The 20517-nt window shown below is 46.1% G+C and overlaps 1 protein-coding gene across 1 annotated transcript in view; it reads left to right on the top strand.

Annotated features, from left to right (window-relative positions):
* The window catches only part of HEATR6 (HEAT repeat containing 6), an 18015-nt gene extending 223 nt beyond the window's left edge, over positions 1-17792 (top strand). Inside the window, exons 2-20 of the mRNA XM_026861674.1 lie at positions 626-736; positions 1162-1302; positions 2290-2405; positions 4028-4142; positions 4386-4487; positions 4920-5057; positions 6194-6486; positions 6884-7061; positions 7373-7579; positions 8140-8239; positions 8493-8851; positions 9781-9903; positions 10473-10559; positions 11534-11668; positions 12842-12964; positions 13981-14105; positions 14789-14885; positions 15334-15538; positions 16505-17792. Coding sequence (XP_026717475.1) covers positions 1165-1302; positions 2290-2405; positions 4028-4142; positions 4386-4487; positions 4920-5057; positions 6194-6486; positions 6884-7061; positions 7373-7579; positions 8140-8239; positions 8493-8851; positions 9781-9903; positions 10473-10559; positions 11534-11668; positions 12842-12964; positions 13981-14105; positions 14789-14885; positions 15334-15538; positions 16505-17055 — 3192 coding nt within the window. The 5' untranslated portion in view covers positions 626-736; positions 1162-1164 and the 3' untranslated portion in view covers positions 17056-17792. The remainder of the gene's footprint in view (positions 1-625; positions 737-1161; positions 1303-2289; positions 2406-4027; positions 4143-4385; positions 4488-4919; positions 5058-6193; positions 6487-6883; positions 7062-7372; positions 7580-8139; positions 8240-8492; positions 8852-9780; positions 9904-10472; positions 10560-11533; positions 11669-12841; positions 12965-13980; positions 14106-14788; positions 14886-15333; positions 15539-16504) is intronic.
* The last annotated feature ends 2725 nt before the right edge of the window (positions 17793-20517 follow it).

Consider the following 20517-nt stretch of genomic DNA (forward strand, 5'->3'; position numbering starts at 1 on the left):
CCCTGTGAGGGGGGTGAGGCCTTGGCACAGGCTGCCCAGAGAAGCTGTGGTGCCCCCTCCCTGGAAGGGCTCAAGGCCAGGTTGGACGGGGCTTTGGGCAACCGGGGCTAGTGGAAGGTGGCCCTGCCCATGGCAGAGAGGTGGAGCTGGATGATCTTCAAGGTCCCTTCTGACCCGAACCACTCTGTGATTCTGTGAAAAGTGCTGACTTACCATTTATTCTTCATTTTATTTCCTGAGTAGGCTTACTTTGCACTTTGGAATTAAATGACTTTTTTGGACAATGCTCCTTTCTTCCCCCTTCCGTTCCTTGATCTAACTTTGTGTTTTTCTTCTGCCATTATTATCGGCTTTGATTTTGCTCCAGTGTTTAAGTGGTATTGTTTGAGCAGCGCTCCTGCAATTTGAATCCGTGTCAGCGTATCCCTGCATGGGGATGGAGGTCTGTGGGTAGCCGAGGGAAGCTCGCTCGCTGGCGTTTCATTCCTTTCGTTACATCATCCGTGTGTGTCGATGTTAGTGCTGTCCACACGCAGATCTGGTTGTCTGATCAAAGTCTTAGCTGATGATGTGGTTTCCACCCTAGCCTTGTAGTCTCTAAATAATAAACCGAGGCTTTCTTTTCCAGGATGTTTGTGCTCTGCTTGTCCAAGCCTGTCAGCTGGTTCACCTTGATCAGGAACATCTTGTCAGCAAACTCTGTCAGCTTATCCATCACTTACTTAACAGATTTCAGGTATGAAAAGTTTGGCTTTGTCCCTCCTTTCCCTGCGTGCTGGCTGCCTGGTCCTCCACTGAGCCAGGGAGGCTTCTGTATCTTTATGGGGCTACAGAGCTGACTTTCATGCCAAGTTTCTTGGATTTTCACTTTTTATTCTTTATATATTTCACTATTCTTAGCTGAGGTTTTGATCTGTGGCTCTAGCATGGTTCCTCGTGTAAAAACAGCTCTCAGCCAGAAGTGATACACCATCGGAAATACTCTTGGCTGTAGGATGCTTGTGCTGATTTATCCAGTTCTTAAGTGTCGGCTGATTCTGTGACTGTGTGTAGTTTTAAACAGCTAGATCACCTGAGTCTGTAACCAATATATCTGCATATATTGACTCCAGCAGTACATGATGATGTTTTCTTGACCACAATCCTTTTCTCTTACAACAGGTGATGGTTGATGAACAGAACTTGAATTTTCTTCTCTCCTACTGCATCTCTGCTCTTAAGCAGTGCAGCTCTTGGACACATGTTGAAATTCTGCAAGCCTTAGCAGCTCTTGTTTACAATAATGGACCTAAATGTCAGAAAGTGAGTTTACAAGCTAAAAGTAACCACAAAAATATTTGCACCCTTTTGCTGTTTCTTCTTCCTTTTATATTTTTTTTCCCCAAACAAAGAATTAAAAAGCGTCATGTTCTCAAATTGCCTTACCTTTCATGCTAAGATTAGATCCCATTTAAATAGTGACTGATATTTATGGAAAAGTTGAATTTCAGGTGTGATAGGTGTGTATACTAATAATCAAGAGATAACAAGGTTCTTGCCATGTTGAATACCTGCAGGCTGCAGCCATAGGGACCTTTTACCCAGCTTGAGCCAAAGGCATGGTATTAAAGGAGGGCACCAGACTTAGTCTGCAGACTAACCACCCTGGTATGCCTCTGTATCAGGCAGGAAGAACATGGGGAGCTTCAAATTTCGCGTTACTCAGCAGGCTCCATTGAGATCCTGAAATTTATCCTGTAACCAGATCAGGTCTTTAGTGGTGGTGGGCTCAGAGCCGTTTCAGCGGAGACTATCGGGTATCAATCCTGAGGTTTGCATGAAGCTCCTTGTTGCTGCAGTGTGACTGGTTGTGTTTGGTACGTTGAATTCTCCTGCTTGTCACCAGCTCTTGCCAGCTTGCAGAGCAGCTTCTGCTGTTGGGCTGAAGCACAGCATGGTGATGCTAGCAGTTTGGAGCTGCCAGGTTGTGTGGGTTTGCAGCCTGTAGAACTGCAGCAGTTTGGTACAGCAGTTGTTACTAACGTGGCTTTGTGTCTGGGAAGGAAGCATAAGCTGGGACTCAGTCTGAACTATGCTCACACTCGAGACTTTTTCAGTACAAAATAAGAGAATTTTGGAAGTTAGTGATTTCGTGCCACTTTTTATAAACGTAGTCTGTCTATGAAATCTGAAATTGCAGCTGACAGATCTTTTTTTTGCAGCATAAATATGTTTAGCTACCAAAAGGAAGAACCAGGAGGCTGAGGGAAGAGCACTGACCCCCTAATGACTTTTGGTGGTTTGTTTTAGTACCTGCCGGATTTGCTGGGCCAGGCTGGGCTCTTGGTGCAGTTCAGTGACGCTGCTCAACCAGACGTGGAGCTCAGGAGGGCAGCGGTACGCAGCATGGCAAACCTGTGTCTCAGGTGTGTACAAGCCTTTTCAGGTGGTGGAGTGGGTGCCTCAGATGTACATCTGACAGCACAGACAGCTGGTCTGCTCTGTTGGTGCTAGGAACGGCAAATTCAGGACCAGTACGGTGTATGTGCATGAATTTGAAGTGTAAAACTTTAGTGCTCCAAGATACTGCATCATCTGCAGATAAAACCCTGAATTCTCATTCTTCCACAAATAATGTTACAGAGATTCGTTTAGGGAAGAAAAGAAAAAGTGTTATGCTGTCTGGTCCCTGCAGTGATTCTTTGGGTTAATTTTGAATAAGGAGTGGACAGCTACAAGTTTTCGTAGTGATTGTCAGTTATTCTTTTGCAATTCATCCGTTTTTTCATTCCACATGTAAATATGCTGATGCCACAGCAATACCACATCTTCATTAGCTGCTCTGTGGGAAGAATTTTGACTAACCAGACTCTGTAGGCAAGCAAGGAATTAATAAAAACAGTAGATATTTGGCCTTGCTGTAAAGGGGTTTTTGGTTAATAGTTCTCCTTGTTTTTTATTAAAAAGAAATGCAAAAGTGTGGAATTTCAGCACTTACAGATGGAAGTCTGAAGAACTGCTTCATAAATAAATGCAACATCTGGCATTTTATTGGGCAATTTAGGGCACGATGATTTTTCTGTGTGGAGAGCTGGGACTGTTTAGCCTGGAGGAGGCTCAGTGAGGATCTTACCTGAATGGCAGGGAATGAAAAAGAGCCAAACTGTTTTCAGTGGTACCCAGTGAAAGGACAAGAGGCAGTGGGCACAAACTGAAATACAGGAAATTCTGATTAAGCATAAGGAAAAAAAAAATTATTGAACACTGGAATCAGTTGCAAGGAGAGGCCGTGGAGTCTCCAGCCGTGGAGATATTCTAAACCCAACTGGACGCAGTCCTGGGCAACCTGCTTTGGTTGACCCTACTTCAAGCAAAGAGGTTGGACTAGATGATCTCCAGAGATCCTTCCAACCTCATCTATTCTCTGATGCTTATTTCAGGAAAATCACTTGTAATATCAGTGTTGTCCTGTGGGTATTATGAAATGTGTCGATGGCTTGAAGTAATTAAATGTGTTGGAAGCAGGTACTTAGGAATCCATTACGAAAGAATTTATTTAATGACTGAATCTGCTGCAAAAATGGCCAGCTCTTACTAAATGTTACTCAAGGTAGCAAAGATGAAGGGATTCATTTGCCCTCTCTATGCAGTAAATTGAGAGGGTATTAAAATGTTTCAGTGCATTAAGGTTGCTCAGACTTCACAGAAACTGGGGAAATGGCAAAGTCATTCTAGGCCCTTTTCAATGGCAAATTTTGCCTGAAAAGCATTTCTGAGCATGACAGTTTGTTAAGTTGTGCTTGGAGAGTCCCTGTAATTGAGAAGGCGGCCTCAGAAGCAGAGTAGGTGTAAGGCACGCTGCGATTGAGTAGTTCTTTGTGCAGAAGGTTTCAGTTTGGTGTTTATAGTGGTAGAGGCGATCCCTTTCAACGAGCCGTCCGTCCGTCTGGGGCTGTGCTCTTCAGGCTAGCCAAGGGCTCACATCTGCCTTTGTGTAACTTTATAAAGCTGTAAACCAACCATCTGTCGTGCCCTGCTTTAATTCTAGTGTGCCTGGGCAGCCATACTTGGATGAGTCCTACAGAAGTGTCTGTTTTCAAACTTTTCTCACTGTTCTGCAGTCTTCAAAAACCTCTGATGTAGATGACATCACTTTTTGCATGGTAAGTGTGAGTCTAATTGTCTAGAATACTCTTAATTAAGAGATTGTGCTGCTGGAATATTGGAATTTGGAATATTGTCAACTGAGATTTTGCTTAAATAGTCTGATTTTTTTAATAAGCGTAAGTAACTGTCCCGGTAATTATATTGAGCAGAACTGTAATTGCCTAGAAGGTCACTTGAAAGATGTGAACCTTCAGTGTTTTGGGAAAGAAAAGTAAGTAATTCTGTGTTTTGCTTTTCAGTTACTGCAAAATGCACTGAAAGGTATCCAGTCACTTCTCAATGGCGGGAAGATGAAACTAATGCAGACTGACCAAATTGGATCTCTTCTTGCAGTATTAAAGGTAAAGACTTCGGTCCATCTTGGGAAAGAGGCAGCGCTGGAGGCTGCGTGGTCCGGATGCTTGTTAAGTGGGAAACGATAGAATAAGAGAAAGAGGGAGCGGAGAAGCCTGAGCATGGGGGAAAAGGTAGTGTGAGGTGTAAAGAAAAAGTAATGGAGTTTCTCTCACAGCATCTTCACTGCACTTCCCACGGAAGAATGGGAGAGAAGGACGGGAGGCTCGTTTGTTTGGATCTACTTAAAATCCTTCTAGATATAGTTGAATTTCAGGTGTTACGTAGCACGGGGAGAGGCAAGACCTGGGGGAAGGATCACAAACCCACCTGAAAATTGCTGAACAACTGAATACATGTGCTGTAATGTAATGTAAACCAAGTAGATCTTGGTGTGTTAAAAAAGGGAAGGGGTGCTAACGGTTTTGTTACTGTTCCAGAAATGTATGTTTCACGGGCTGCCAGGACTGAGCATAGAAATGCCCACGGCCTTGTACCCGGCTCCGTTACCACAGTACGATAAGAGGTCGCCTGTCAAACAGGAACAGTCGGAACCGGCCACCTTTAAGCAGACAGGGGTGAGCTGAAACACCAGTCGGCTTCTCCCGCGCGCTCGCTGTGCGCGTGTTTGTGGCGGTTGTCCGTTACCTGCCGCGGTGTCACTGGCCAGCAGGCTCTTTGTGTTCGGAGCGCGTTATCCATTTCACGTTCTTTGCTTTAAAGGTATTGATTATAAATCTCTGCACCGAGTACAATTGCTTTGTAAACTCACGACGAGAACAGACGGCTCTGCAGAGATCAGTTTTCCTGAGTTAAGCCATGTCCGTCGGTTATTTATCTATAGTCAAGAATTCTTGGCCCGCAGACGTGGGGTTGGTGCGTGCAGAGTAGCCAAAGCTTTTTATTTTATAGGTTACATTTTCTCTCCTAACACTTGCGCAATTGTTTGACTCTTTCTTGGGGAAGTCAAGTTCATCTAGAGATCGATTTCCTCCCCCATCCCCCATCTGTTCTGCTTAATCCTTCTACAGGTTATTTTTTAACCCTGTAAACATTTTGGATTACTAATTATCTGAAAGACATCAGAAAAAATAAAGTTGTATAGTCATGTTGACTTGTTTCTCTTTAGATGTTAAGTACGTACTGTAAATCTAAAAGAACTGCGGAAGTATTTACTGTTCCTCCTCTTTAATCACTTTTGTGTCAAATATGATTTTTAACTAGAAATTTTCTTGGATTTCTCTTGCTTTACTGCTGAAGAGGCCAAAGCTTAATTTTTGTGGCTATTCAGATACAAACTGCTGGCTTACACTGAGGTATTACTGCGCTGATGTTACTGCTGCTACTAATAAGCAGAGTTTGCAAACTCTAAGATATTAAAGCAATGATTGTTCCTTTATGTACAGTATTGCACATACATATAATGGCACTTATGTGCAGTATTGTTGTGTCAGAAGGTGCTAGCTAACTGTGATGACTCTTGGTTAAATTCAATCTCATCTGAAAACTCATTTAGAAACTTGTATAATTTGATGTTGATGTCAGAGGGCATGGTTTATTATATTACCCTGCTTTTGTCCTGGATTAGCAGTGAGTTTTGTTTCCAGATGAGACCTTTTTCCTTTAGATTCACAACGGTAAAATGTTTACACATCTTTCTAGATATTATTTCAAAAGATTTAAAAAAAAAAAAAATAATCTGTTTTTGTCTTAGAACCGAAGAAAGAAGTCCAAAGGGAAACAAAAGAAGGGAGAGCTTGCAGAAGAAGGAAGAGAGGAGCTGGGTGATGCGGGAAATGAATCGGTGCTCGGAGCAGGCATGGTGAAGTTACACCTGGGAGATGTGCAGAACAGCCCTTGTTCGGACCCTCGGACTGGCACGTCAGATGTTGTGTACGTGCCTGCTGGAAAGGATCCCCTGTCCTCACACTATGCTAGTTGGAAAAGAATCAGCAGCAGCGAGTCGGAATATTCGGATGCTGAAGGTGGAATCCAGAGCAAAATGAGGTGATTGTTGTTCACCTAAACGTAAATCGCAGCAGCAGAGCGTACTGTTGTTCCCAGCAGTTTAAGCTCACGTGTCGTGTTAAAGCATACCTTTTGTTCCTGTAGATCTGGCACAAATTTTTACCTGTGTGTAGAGTCTTACACTGCCACAGGATCCTAGTGCTTTATTCTTAATGAAAACTGTTGAGGAAATCACTTTCCCTTTTGATTTATGTGGTGATACAAGAAAATTGGAAGGCAGTCATTTGTATTGGTGTGAAAGTACATTTGCTCTTTCTCTTCCTGTTCTTGGTCTAAAAAATTTCTTCTCACCGCTAGCCACTAATATAAGTGAAAAAGGTTAAGTCCATTACTTTTCACTGCTGCTGTTTCATTAATCTTCTTGTTTGTTTTTAAGATCTTATCAAGCCAACGTTCGTCAAGGGGCTCTAGCCTGTTTCCTCTCTGCTATAAAATCAATAGAAAAAAGAGTTCTTTACGGCTACTGGTCAGCGTTTGTTCCTGATGCACCTGGTATTGGCAGCCCCCAGTCAGTGTCCTTGATGACTATTGCTTTAAAGGACCCTTCGCCAAAGGTGAGGCAGTTCTGAGTAGAAAAAGCATTGTATTTTTCCCATGTTGATCTTAAGAATTGTCTTCTCTGGCCTTCAGGAAGTACTTTGGCTACTGTATCGGTGTCGCTTGGTCACCGTACGGCAGGAAATAAAAAGAGGAATGGTATTGGTTAAGGAAACAAAGGATCGGTTGTATACTGCTTAAAGTTGTGAGAAAAGATCGTTGGAGTGGAATTTTCTCTTGCTGGAGAAAGAGACTTTCCTAAATTTTAAAGTTCTCCGTCAGCTTGAAGATGTTAAAAGTGGTTAACAGAAATGTTTTATCGTTTCAGACCCGTGCCTGTGCTCTTCAAGTTCTCTCGGCCATCCTGGAAGGTTCTAAGCAGTTTCTTTCTGTTGCTGAAGACGCGAACGATCACAAAAGAGCTTTTATTCCCTTCTCTGTAACTATTGCTTCGAGCATCCGGGAGCTGCACCGCTGCCTGCTGCTAGCCCTGGTGGCAGAATCCTCCTCTCAAACACTGACACAAATAGTTAAGGTAACTGTGCTGTAAACGTTTCAAATGCTGCCCAAGAGATGATATTTGTCTCTTGGAAAAAAAGATTGCACAGAAGTTACTGTAGGTGCTGAGGACTGAGGTGGGTGGTGGTGGTGGGAAACAGGCCGTTGTCATCTCACAAAGCTTCACTGACTGAGGCTTCCTGCAGAGTCCTGGCGTTACTTTCCTCTTCAGCACAGTCCTCTCATTCCTGCATTTCTTTTGTGTAGTCTTTTTGGAACTGAATGAAGCTATGGAATTACTCTGAAGACTCCCATTGGCTTTAAAACTGGAATCCAGATTGGTAAAAAAAGCTTTCTATGAGCTTTTGAAATGCCTTGGTCTTTATGCCAGGTCACAGCAGTTAAATACTTGTTCTTAGGAGCCAAGTTTGTAATCAGTTTTCAAACAGCAGATAATTGGGGCATTTGTTTTCAGGTGCCCACAGATAATTAGCTGTCTAAATGACCTAAACTGCAAATGTAGATAGAAACAAACCTGTTGGAGGCCAGGCTGACACTGTAACGACCACTCCGTGTGTGTTCTTTTGTGTGTTTCAGTGCCTTGCGAATTTGGTTTCAAACGCGCCCTACAGCCGTTTAAAGCCTGGGCTGCTGACCAGAGTTTGGAACCAGATAAAGCCATACATTTCTCACAAAGGTTTGCATTCTGTTTGGCTGGAGCCTCTTTGTATATGTTCTGTCTTAATTCAGCATCAGTCATTACAAAATGATTGTGGATTTTATTTTTTTTTTTTTTCCCCCTGCTGTGCTTCATAAATACATAAACACATGTATTGCTGTCGAATTACCTGTTGTGATCTGTCTTGTCTGGAAACTGCTGAAGAAGTATGCTGATGTGTCTGATACTAACAGATTGGCTTTTTCTTCCCCCACCCTGTTCTTTCTTGCAGATGTTAACGTTCGAGTTTCTAGTCTCACGTTGTTAGGGGCTATAGTATCTGTCCAAGCACCTTTACCAGAGGTGCAGTTACTCTTGCAACAGCCCAGTTCTTCGGGGCTAAATAACAGCGGTAGTGCAACCCCTCACCGTTTTAATTCTTGTGAGCAGTGGAGAAAAGCACTCCCCTCGGAAGGGGAGCCTCCGGATAATCCAGCAGGCTGTGTGTCTTCCGAACCGTGCTGGCTTCTCCGTCTCTGCGTTTCCATCATTGTTCTGCCCAGAGAGGATTCCTGTTCTGACAGCGATGCCAACTTTCCAGCATTTTCCAGCGTTTATGAACCATGTCCCCTTCGACTGGAATCCTTACAGGTGGGGACGAACAGCTAGATCGTGCAATGAACAGCTTGGTACCGTATCAAATTGCCAAATTATCAAGTGTCAGCCAAGCCCCAGCTGTGGGTCGCTTTTGCTCCTAGCTCTTGCAGGGAGATTTAGGAGAATGCGTTTAGTGCAGCATGTCTGAGCTGCTGTGACCAAAAGAGCAGGAACATTTTGATTCTATGCCTGTGGCCACCACACAACCATCCCATAGTGAACCTGCTGCAGCAAGTTTGTCTGCCTGTGGCGTTTACCACCTTCATTATTTTTAAATATTATTTGGTTGCGTGTTGGCACCTGGTGGAGGCTGTGAGTCTTCCCCACGCAAACTCCTCCGTGTGGAATCTAAATTAAAGTTTTGCTCGAATACAGTGGGGAGGATCCTTGCAATCAAAGAACAGTCTGTGAGGAGCTATGGAGTGGTGCTGATACGACTAAAGGAGTACCTGCGAATGTTGAGACTTGGCCTTGTTTTCCTTCATGTAGCCACAGAAAATAGTAAGATTTTGTAATGTGCATCCCAAGAAGTCTCACTCTTTTTCTGCAGCAATGAATATTAAATCGAGCTTCATGGAACACGGCAGCAGTATCACAGGAGGTACAGAATGTGTCGCTCTTACAGGCACTCTTGCTTCGTTTTTTTGCTACAGCAGACCTCACTCACAGTAAATAATTCATTGTGTGGCTACCCGATAGTGCTTTTGTGGCCCTTTTTGAACAAGATAATGGAATAGGGAGGTTTTTAATTAGCTGTAGTAGTCTAGAAGTTGTGCTGCAAGGTGTATCTGTTACATCAGAGTTTAGTATATGGTCCCAGTGTTGATTAGCCCATTAATGTTCTCTCTGTGTGTATTTGGAGTATTTTAGTTTAACAGAAGGAAAAAATACTGAGTGGAATTTTTTTTTTAATTTGTGTTTAGGTTTTGGCTCTTCTTGTAAAAGGTTATTTCTCTATGGCCCAGAGCTATTTCCTAGAACTTGGAGAAGTGGCTTGCAGGTGCATGGAAGAAATGGATCCATCCATTCAGCTTCATGGAGCCAAAGTAAGAGCACGAGGAAACGTCAACGTTGTTGTAGTAAAAGTCAATTCTATCCATTAGTGTGCTTTGCAAATACAGATGGGTAGTGGTGAAGATTCGGAGCATCTCCGTGTGTGTGATGTAGCACCCGTAAAGAGCTGGTACCTGCTCGAGCTCTTTGGGAAACGCAGTACCCTGATGCTTTGAGAAATGCACCTTCAGCTGCCTGTCTTGAATTCTTGGCAGAATTTTGTTGCTCTCCTGAGTCAACAGAAAGCTTGGGAAATGCAAGGACTGGCCCTTCCCTGATTTAGCATCAGCTGGTGCCGGAATTGTACTCTGTCACCCAAAAACTGGAGAGATTTCCTCTTTGTGTGGCAATTTGTTACGTTGGTCTAGCTGGGGGCCTTATGTAAAAAAGGCTTTTCCTCTAATTTTTTCACTAGCAGGGATGGAATAGACTCCAAACCAATACTGAAACTTTATTTTTGTTCCCTGGGTAAGTAAGCATTGCCCTAGGTCAAGGTTGCTATAGTTCCGTGGTACCCGAGTCATCCCTGATACAGACCTAGTTGCTTTCTGTTTCCTTGCAGCTTCTGGAGGAGCTGGGCACAGGTGTGCTGCAGCAGTACAAACCCGATTCAGCCGTTGCCCCTGATCAGAGAGTACCTGTCAGCGTGGTAAGTGTGGGGGCTCCCTCTGAGATTCCACTTCACTGAGCTTCCTTTCTTCAACTCTGCAAAGTCACCGGCACAGATACGGATAAATCAGGCAGAAGGGGACGCAGTACCCTGCAGCTGACGGGTACAGTTTTTGTAGGTGTCCTGCATTATTTTGGCATTTGTTTTTGTATGTCGGCAGGCATGCTGGTTGTATTTTTTTTCTTTTACATGATGTTAATACTGCCTTTCTGCCTTTCCTCATCCCTCCTCTTCCTGCCTGCTGTAAGTCAGCTGGAAGAACAGCCCCGATTTTGCATGCATCATTACTGCGGCATAAAACCTAGACGTACACTTTCAGAGTTTTAATTTGTGTCGGTACAAGAGCCGGCCTACGTGCTCTGGCTGCTCACAAGTGCAGAGAGAGTGGCCAGAACCATAACATATGTGATTTCAGGACAATTCATCATTTGAGGCTGTTTGTTGGATAAGTTTCTGGAAGCTTAGGAACCGGTGTTCTAGTAGTGACGTAGGCCTCTAAGTTTTGCTCCTGTGAACAGAAGGCAAGTTAAAAAACTTCCTTGGTGTACAGTCACCAGTGACCCTACAAGATAGGAAGTGTGTCCAGTAGCACCAGGTTCCTGTTACTTGATATAAATGTAAATTGTCAGGCAAATGAAAATACCCAGCTGTGTGGATTCAGGAGGGGAATTGTAATTCTACCTAATGCAATCTAATCTGACTGTATGTGGCCTTGAGAGGGAAACAAACAGAACTCGGTGAATAAGTACTTGATAGCAGTACTGAAATGTCTTTCAAATGTTTCTGAACGCTGAGTCTTTCAGGCTTCCCAGCAGTTGTAATCCCTTTCATGGGTGACTTTGCTACCTGCCGTAAGTATGTTTCAAAGAAGATCATAGGAAAAGACAATCTATTTTAGAATTTAGGCATAATTGCTGAGTTTAAATCGGTAAACCTGACTGCTTCTTCTGTAGGTTGTGACTTTCTGGACTATGATGTTAAACGGCCCTTTGCCTGGCACTCTCCAGAACTCTCCGCATGCGACTCTGCAGACGAGTGCCTGTGATGCCCTGTCCTCTATCTTGCCAGAAGCTTTCAGCAACCTGCAGGTAAGGGAGGACCCCCTGAAGTGCTCCATTTTCACCTAGTGAGGCTTTGTTCGTGTCTACCAGGTTACAGTAATGTAAAGCCTTTAAAAACTTCAGAGGGTAGAGAAACCTTCCAGAATTATTTTTTTTGGCGTTCTGAACAGGTTGTGACTATTGAAGATTGGAAAAGGCAATGTCGGGACTAATTAGTCTGTCAAAACAATTAAACTGTGGGTCACAGAAGCTGTTTGGCCCTGCCATGAATACTCAGCCTTGGCAATGATGCCTGGGAGATGGAGGGCAAAAATTTCATTGCATGAGGGAGGGGTGAAGGGTTGTTATTTTGCTGGTTAAGTCTTTGAAGAGACAGCTGAGCCAACAGCCATGGACTGACGTTGTTCACCGATTTGCATGCATGTTTTTTCTTTTGGCTGGCTTTTAAATCACCAAACTGCGATGATTGCCCTGGCAGAAGCAAACAAATGCGTTGGCCTTACTCTCCTTTTTGCAACATGAAATATGCTTTTCAACATGAAAGCCTTGGCAGTGTATCACCACGGCATTGTGCAGCTCCTTTTGTGTCACTGTGCCCTTCTTGATGGGAGTACTCTGCCAGCTCTCATTTGCCCAGGAATTGCTAGTGCAGCAGTATCTCTGGAATTCTCCCTCTGGTTTCTCCAAGTACAACGTGTACTTCATCACCCTGTACTTTGATCCCTTGCACTCTCCTGTCCCTCTTGGCCCCGTGGGGTCAAGTCGGTGCCCACTCTGACCCTTTGCTCTGATGAAACAAAGATGTTTGTCATGGGTTGGTAAACTGACAATCTGTCCAGGGTGAACTTAATCTGCTTGACTGTCTTTGTTAATGAAGGGGAAAGAGTGAAGTAAGACAGGAAAAAGCAACCGATCCAGTCTGGTTTACTTCTGATGGCCCACGCCTTCTGTGTTTGGATGGTGGCTAACATTCTGGGTTCCTTTGTGTTCTTACTTAACAGCAACAAGATCATGTTTGCCGGAAGCATTCCAATTTCCTCTGTGGCATCTCAAAATGCCAGTCAGTTCACTTTAAAGAAAAGAGCACACTCTGAATGTTAGCTTCTACAGATTCCTCATATTAGGGTCTTTCAGAGTATGTGTCTGCTGTCAGAGATCTTTTCAGTTCCCCTCCGCTGCCATGCCTGTTTCTCGTTGCAGAATGAGCAGCAGATGCTGTGTGTCACTCTGCTGCTCGGCCTGAACCACAGTGAGAACCCGCTGGTAAAAGCTGCTGCCGCACGTGCCCTTGGAGTCTACATCCTCTTCTCTTGCCTTCGGCAGGTCGGAACTGGCTCGTTTTTCTTCTTTAGAGCTTGATGATCCATAACATCCATAAGATGTGGGACATGAGTTCTTTTGGAATGAATGGGCCTTCCTTACTTTTCCTTACTGTCTCCAGACCTACTCTTGCCTTTTGTGTGGCGAAGAGAACCAGTTCAGTTTTAAGTGAGATGAAGCAGAAGGCAGAGTGCCTCGTGAGTGAGAGCAAAAGGAGGGAGGTCAGGGTCTTCCCCGAGCTCTTGGGGACGGAGCTGGGAAAGGCTGGGCTGGCACGAAGGAGCTGCAGGAGGGGAGGTAGAGCTGGGAACGAGGGAACAGCTGTACAGCACTCTGTTTAACAAGTTTTTAATTTGAAGGCTTCAGTTTTGCTTAAAACTGCAAAGTAAAACTTATTTAGAGAAAAATACTGTTTTGTTTCCATTAAAAAAATGATCTTTGCTTGGCTGAGCTGAAAGAGAAAGTTTTTTCAGTGTGGTCTTAAATGAGTGATTGTAATAAAAAAAATTACGCAGTAGCTGACGATGAGCTTTGATTCCAAAATATTTTGAAATAAAATCTTTTACCATAGGCAAGGGAATGAGAATGAAATGTAATGTGCCATAGAAGAGAAGATGAGACAGGCAGTTCAACAGGGAGTTTGGAGAAGCAATTAAGAGTGAGATTTGATGAGTGGCAGTCCAGGTACTTACGTTAAAATCCAAAGTAACTAAAGCACCAATGAAATTCAGTACACTGAAACCTTAAAAACATTGAAACCTTTCAACAACAGCTACCCACGAGAGTGGTGAACTTGGTCAGCATGCAGGCTTAGACTGTTAATTAAAGATCAAACAAAGCTGTACAGAGAGCACCATAACCATGTTAGAAGTTGAGCCTAAAAAAGAAGAGTGTATGAATAGAGCTGGTCTCTGTGCAGGTATTATTTTCCCTAGAACAGCCAGGATGCATGTGTTCCAAAGGAAACCACCCGTGTTTTTGAAAACTTTCTAATTTTGCAGCAGTTTTCACTTGTACAGGACGTGATGTTTGTGGCGGACACAGCGAACGCCATCCTGAACTCCCTCCATGACAAGTCTCCGAATGTCCGTGCCAAAGCAGCGTGGTCCCTGGGCAATCTCACAGACACTCTGATCATCAACATGTACGTAAGCCTGCCCTGGCCGGTGGGACGCCTCCCTCTGCCCCTGTTCCCCTCCTGTCAGACGGAGCCTGCTGATCTGCTTACTAGCAAAAAGCAAAAATTTGGCTTGGATGCTTCGTTTTAACCACTCCTCAGCCTGTGTGTGTCTACCAGCCAGGAGGCTGTATTATAAGTATCTTGTATCCATCTGGGATTGCCTTCTACCAAACTGGTTTTAGGTCTTTCTAACCATTAGTTCTGGAGTATATCCCAGTTTTCTTTCCAGTTATCTGTTTCTTGTGTGTCACTCCGTGCAATTGCACATTCCCTGGTTACTTCACTTCCAGCGTAACACAAATTAATAAATATCTAACGCTTCCTCAAGCCAAGGGCTGAAGGACGTCTAACCTACTGTTACATTTTTAACAGGAGAAATAGTTATCATATATTTCAGCCACAGAATTGTCTCTGAGCAATTCATTGCCCTCTGTTTTTTATTACAGACTTAATGCATTGCTAACCAGCTTTCTTGCATTGATAGTTTGGTTTTAAATTAATAAACATAGTGGTCACATGTAGTAAGGTCTGCCTTACATATTAGCCTTCTCAAGAGTGAAGGTTGTTCATACGCCTTTGTAAAGGATTGTGTCTCATCTTTGGGGATGGATCAGCTGAGCCAGCCTTTCCCCGTGTGATTCTTCTAGGGAAACGATGGGACAAAGTTTTCAAGAGGAATTTTCTGATCTCCTGCTGTTGAAAATGTTACGGTCTGCGACTGAAGCATCCAAGGACAGAGACAAGGTAAGACTGAGGGGAAGGAGGGTGGAGTTACTGTAGTGGAGTTAACTCTTGCATTTTTATTTTGAAAAAAGGAAAAAAGGCACCAGTTAACTTCGAGGTGTTTTGCCCCAGCGGATGGGGAGCTGCAGCTCAGCAGCCTGCCTCAAGGGCTGGTGTTTGGAGGTTTCCTATGGTGTTTGATCTGCAGGGCATTTGATTGTGCTTTTCCACGGTTGTGGAGGTGGGTTTTTGGGGGTTTGATTCTTCTTTTTTCCCCAGGGTAAATACCATTTGCAGAGAATGATCTTTGTGGTGGCGTTGAGGAAGTTCCCATCTGATAAGACAGGGGTCTGGTTCCAGATGGGCTCCTTGTTGTCTCTGAGCATGATTTCATAGCAGGCTTGACAAAAGCTCTGCCTACAAGCTGAAAGCCAGAATGTTTTTGTGTGTGTGTGTTTGTGTGTTCTAGGTAAAGAGTAATGCAGTCCGGGCCCTTGGGAACGTGCTTCATTTCCTTCAGCCGTGCCACATAGCGAACCCCAGGTTTAGGGAAGCCATCGAGGAGTCTCTTCAGGCCCTTATTTCTACTGTTCAGAGCGAGGCCACTATGAAAGTGCGCTGGAATGCTTGTTACGCGCTGGGGAATGTGTTTAAGAACCCTGCCTTGCCACTCGGTGAGTAGCTTGTCCCACTGGCTTTGGATTTGCACAGCACGTTGTGGTTTTGATAAGAAGGTCTCTGCTAGCAATGTGCAGGGGAAGAGGGGAGAAAGCAAACTGAGCTGGATCTTGCTGCTCTGGCTTTTCCAGAACTCTTGCCCATGAAATAGGCTCAGATCCTGTGAATACCTGCAGGGCTGGGTCCAGCTCTGGGGGCACCAACAGCAGGACACGGACTTGCTCGAGCGGGGCCAGAGGAGGCCACGGAGATGCTCAGGGGGCTGGAGCCCCCCCCTGTGAGGACAGGCTGGGAGAGTTGGGGGGTTCAGCTGGAGAAGAGAAGGCTCTGGGGAGACCTTAGAGCGGCCCCCCAGGGCTGAAAGGGGCTGCAGGAAAGGGGGGAGGGACTCTGGATCGGGGGAGTAGGGATAGGATGAAGGTGACAGTTTTAAACTGACAGAGGGCAGGTTTAGCTTAGATCTGAGGCAGAAATTCTCCCCTGTGAGGGGGGTGAGGCCCTGGCACAGGCTGCCCAGAGAAGCTGTGGTGCCCCCTCCCTGGAAGGGCTCAAGGCCAGGTTGGACGGGGCTTTGGGCAACCTGGCTGGTGGAAGGTGGCCCTGCCCGGGGCAGGGGGTGGGAACTAGGTGATTTTTGAGGTCCTTTCCCACCCGAACCACTCTGATTCTATGAATGCTAATCCGAGCATCACTGTGCTGTATTCAGTTGGATCTGTCATGTTAGAAAAGAGCGTGAGGATGGGATTATAGCTGTGAATAGATGCAAAACGCCACTTTACCTCTTGCAAAACTTCAGAAGATTAACTTTTTTAATTAAATTTTCATTTCATAACCCCTTATTCATTTAAACCAGAATAAATACAGTAAATGTAAGCCCATTAAATATTTAGGAGATACATTTAGTGTTTTGTATATCTTGACTTACTGAAAAGGGTGGGTTGTTGGTTGGTTTTTTTTTTTAGGAGAGGCTCCTTGGACCACGCAAGCATATAGTGCCCTTTCCTCAGTAGTGAAGTCTTGTAAGAATTTTAAAGTCCGAATCAAATCAGCCATGGCCCTCTCCATCCCTAGCAAGAGGGAATGCTACGGCTCCACCGAGCAGTTCTGCCAAATCTGGAGCGCCTTGGTGGTAGCGCTGCAGAGGAGCGAAGACACCGAGGACTTTCTGGAATTCAAGTACAGTGCCAGCCTCAGGACGCAGATCTGCCAGGCTCTGCTTCATCTGTTGAGTCTGGCAAAGAGCACAGACCTGCCAGTCCTCCGGGAAACCATCGCCGAAAACGGGGATGCGATCGGATCCCACGTCTTGCAATATCTGAAAGCTGGAGTTGAAGAAAACGAAGCGGGAGTGCACACGGACCTGTGCGAGAGGGAGAGAGCGTTGAAAGGAGCTATCAAACATCTCCGTGGGGTCGAGGAACAGCAGGAGGGCAAAGCCAGGGTCAGGGTGGCTCTTTATCTGGAAGGTGTCTTGGCAAACCATGCCAATGCCACTGGGCTAATAGAGGCTTAGAAAGAAACACCTCTGACCAATAACTTACACTTCAGGGCACAGAGAAGAAACAAACACGCTGCTTTCACCTCCACAGGGCCTCCAGAAGAGAAGTTTCCTCTTGTTGGTATTAAACAATTTATTTCAAACTTACTGAAATCATTCTTTAATGCCTGATGAAAAGTTCTGTAGAACTTGATTTTTTTAAAACGTTTTTTATTCTCGTGTTGAGTGAACTCTTGTCTTCCCTCACTTAACTGTTACAGCGTTACCCACTTGGAAAACAAATGCCTTTTCCTTCTTGGTGTGTTTTATAAAAACAGCCTCTTCTCTCGGCTTATCTAAAAGCATTTTGTTACTATTGCTGCTGTGTTCAAAACCATGTTTGTAAAGGAGGGGTCTGGAAGAATTCTGTTCTTCTGAGCGCTGCAAATGTTGTCACTCTTGTGTTCCTGCAATAAAGCCAAATATGCCAATATTTGAATAATAGCATAGAGCAAACACCCCCTGCCTTTACCTGTCCCTGTTCCTGGTGTCCTGCAGCACTCAGCCCATCTTCCAAAACCTCAGCATTCCTGGTTTCCAGGTGATGGTACTGTGCTGCCTAAGCCAGCAAATCCCAAGTAGAGACTCCGAGGCTGGAATTTTGACTCTTCAAGCAGTGCTACCCCTGGGCCTCCGTCGCCTTTCTGTGGGAGGTGCAGCCGCATTCCAAACTGCCCGTGGGCTTGTTGCTGTTTCTGAAGTTCTGTCCCCTTTCCCTGGATTTTCTCCTACCGGGAGTGACTTTTCCCGCTGGCGGACGCTGGGGCCTGCCTGTGTCTCGGAAGGCTTCAGTGTTGCTCGAAGCTACAAAGTAAAGCTCATTTGGAGACAAATACTGGTTTGCTTCCATTTAAAAAATGGAGCTTTGCTTGGCTGAGATGGAAGACTAGTTTTTGTGATGGGGCCTGGGCTGGAGGCTGAGGAGGAGAAGGGCAGAGCTGAGCGTCGCTGCTGGGCCCCATCCTGCTCAGGAGTACCCTGGCTATGCTCCGACTTACAGATTTTCCCCTAAACTGCCACTTGTTCCTTTTCTCCCTCTTTGGCTGCTGCCATTGGACCTGCAGACATCTTGGAGCTTCCACCACCCAGAGCGTTTCCCAGCTGTGTTCTGCCTCCAGAAGAAATCTGTCCCATCACCACTGCCAACACGACCCTGCCTGGATTTCTTGCTCAGGTTGGCTGACATCTCCAGAGCTGCCCACGTGCTGTCCCAGCCGGAATACAGGCAGGGAGGCAGCTGTGGGGCTCAGTATCCAACACATGGCCAGGTCTGCCATGCTGAGTGTCTGCTCCAGCAGCCCACAATCCCCCATCAGGGTGTTCTGAACAGAGAAATCGCTGATTTTATGCACTCTTAAGAAGGGGATGGGAGCTGCTGCCTTTCCCAACAGCATGTAGCCAACCTCTTTGGTTACAATAAAAATTTCTGTGAAGTCTCACCTGGCTCTTGAACATCCAAAGGCTTTTGAGGAAACATGGAGTTGTTCTCTGAGCGGCATTAAGCCAGTGATAAAGACAAACTGAGAGCTTGAGCGGGTAGATAAAAAAGAAATGGGTGTCCCCACTGAGCGTGGTAGCAGCCTGCCCGCAGGAGCTTGCCTGCTCAGCGTGTGAAGTTCTCTAAATAACCACAGCCAGTATTTCAACCCATTTTGAGGAACCTGCAACTTTTCTCAGGAAGGGAAGAATATCTTTTCTCTTTGGGAGCAAAAGCAGTTTCTCGGTAGCCTTGGCTGAAGGCGTCATACGCGGTTTTCTCTGTGTCAGAATCTGTGTGTATTTGTTTAACGAAGAGCCCAGCTCGTTCCCAGATGCTGGAGCAGACGGGGTTCAGCACCTTCTGCTCTGCTGAGCCTGTTCCCCAACATCTGGCTCCTCTCTCCCTCCAGACCAGACACAAGGCAGTGTGTGTCTGAGCGCAAGAGGGTTCATCTCTAAAGGAACTGACCCAGTTAGGGGCTGGGTTTTGTTGGTTGTGCCCATCCTCAGCCACTCCCTTCTGTACCTGTTTTTCTCAGACTGGGAGTCCCCGACACCGACTCGTCCCATCACCGCGCTACGGCAGCAGGTGCTGAAACGGGTGTTTGGGTAGAGTCTGGATTTTGTGGTCTCGCCCTGTTGCTTCATCACAAGTCTGCGAAGAGGGGAATGTAAAATGGGTCTTAGATCGATGCCAGTGGATCCCCAGCTTCCTGACACCCTTAGCTGACCCTCTGGGGAGAAAACCAGGGTGTGCCCAGGGGGGAGCGGAGAGGCAGGAGCTGGTTTTTCGCTCTGGCTGGTGGAACTCCATCCAGCACGTCCCAAAGATGAGACAAACACCCCGTCGCCCCTGCCCCCCTCCCCTCCTGCTAGCACACAGGTGTTGTTGGCCAAACACACGACGTTCAGACCGAATTTCTGTGGGTAACAACTAAAAAGCTGCTGTGTGGGGACTTGGATCAGTCATGGGGGTCAGCTGTGCCCGGCCCCCGCCCCAGGGGTGATTTGTGCTGCTGGGGGTCACACCTGGGTACAGCCCTGCGGGTGCTGGAGCAGTGCTGGGCTGGGTTCTCCTGCGCGTTGCCAAGGTCAGTGATGATTTTTTGTGTCGTTTTAGCGTTCGCTGCTCAGTTTTGGTGCCTGACGAAGCAGCGTGGGCCCTGTGCTGCCCGTCCGCTCGCGGCCTGTGAGAGCAGCAGGGGCTGATCCATCCTCGGCTGGGGACGAGGTGCGTGGGGCTGGCGAAAGGCAGCACCTTCCCCACCCCAGCCAAGTTTTTATTGTCCTGCCTCTTTATTGTTGTGTTTACAAGCCAAGCGCTTTATAGGTTTTCCTATGAATAGTTTCAAGGAGAAGGTAATTACCTTATCACATGCGGGATGATTTATAGCCAAGGTGGCAAGGGACATGCAAGCTCCACATCGGCTCCGTTTGAAAGACAATCCGCCCGTTCTTCCGCGCGGGGTCACCGGGTGGGTGAAAACAAAAGGGTTTTAGTGCCTGGCCAGCGCGGTCCCGGCACGGGGACGTCTCCTGCGGCCGAGCCCCGGACGGGGCCGACAGTGCTTGTGCCCACCTGCAGCCCCGTGGGTTTCCCGGGGGCTGCCCGTGGTGGTGGGCCCTGCCCGGAGCAGCCCGGTGGGTGCCAGCCTGGGGTCGCAGCTGGGGCTGGAAAGCCGGTTTTGTGTCACCGCGGGGCTGCGGGGATGGCTGGGTGAGCCGGGGCGGGGGCTTCGCCTGAGCAAGCCCCGCACCGACGGCACCGGGCCTGGCTCGGAGCAGCTGTGGGCACAGCACGCAGCTCCCCTGCCTTCACAGGCTCGTTTGTCTTCTTTTCCTTATTTCCCCCACCTTTCCTGTTTTTTTTTTCCTTTCCTGTTTTTTTTTTTCCTTTCTTGTTTTTTTTCTTTCTTGGTTTTTTTCCTTTCCTGTATTTTTTTCCTTTCCTGTTTTTTT

The sequence above is a fragment of the Athene cunicularia genome (assembly GCF_003259725.1).
Source record: "Athene cunicularia isolate RWA chromosome 19 unlocalized genomic scaffold, athCun1 chr19_part1, whole genome shotgun sequence".
In the NCBI taxonomy this organism is placed as follows: domain Eukaryota; kingdom Metazoa; phylum Chordata; class Aves; order Strigiformes; family Strigidae; genus Athene; species Athene cunicularia.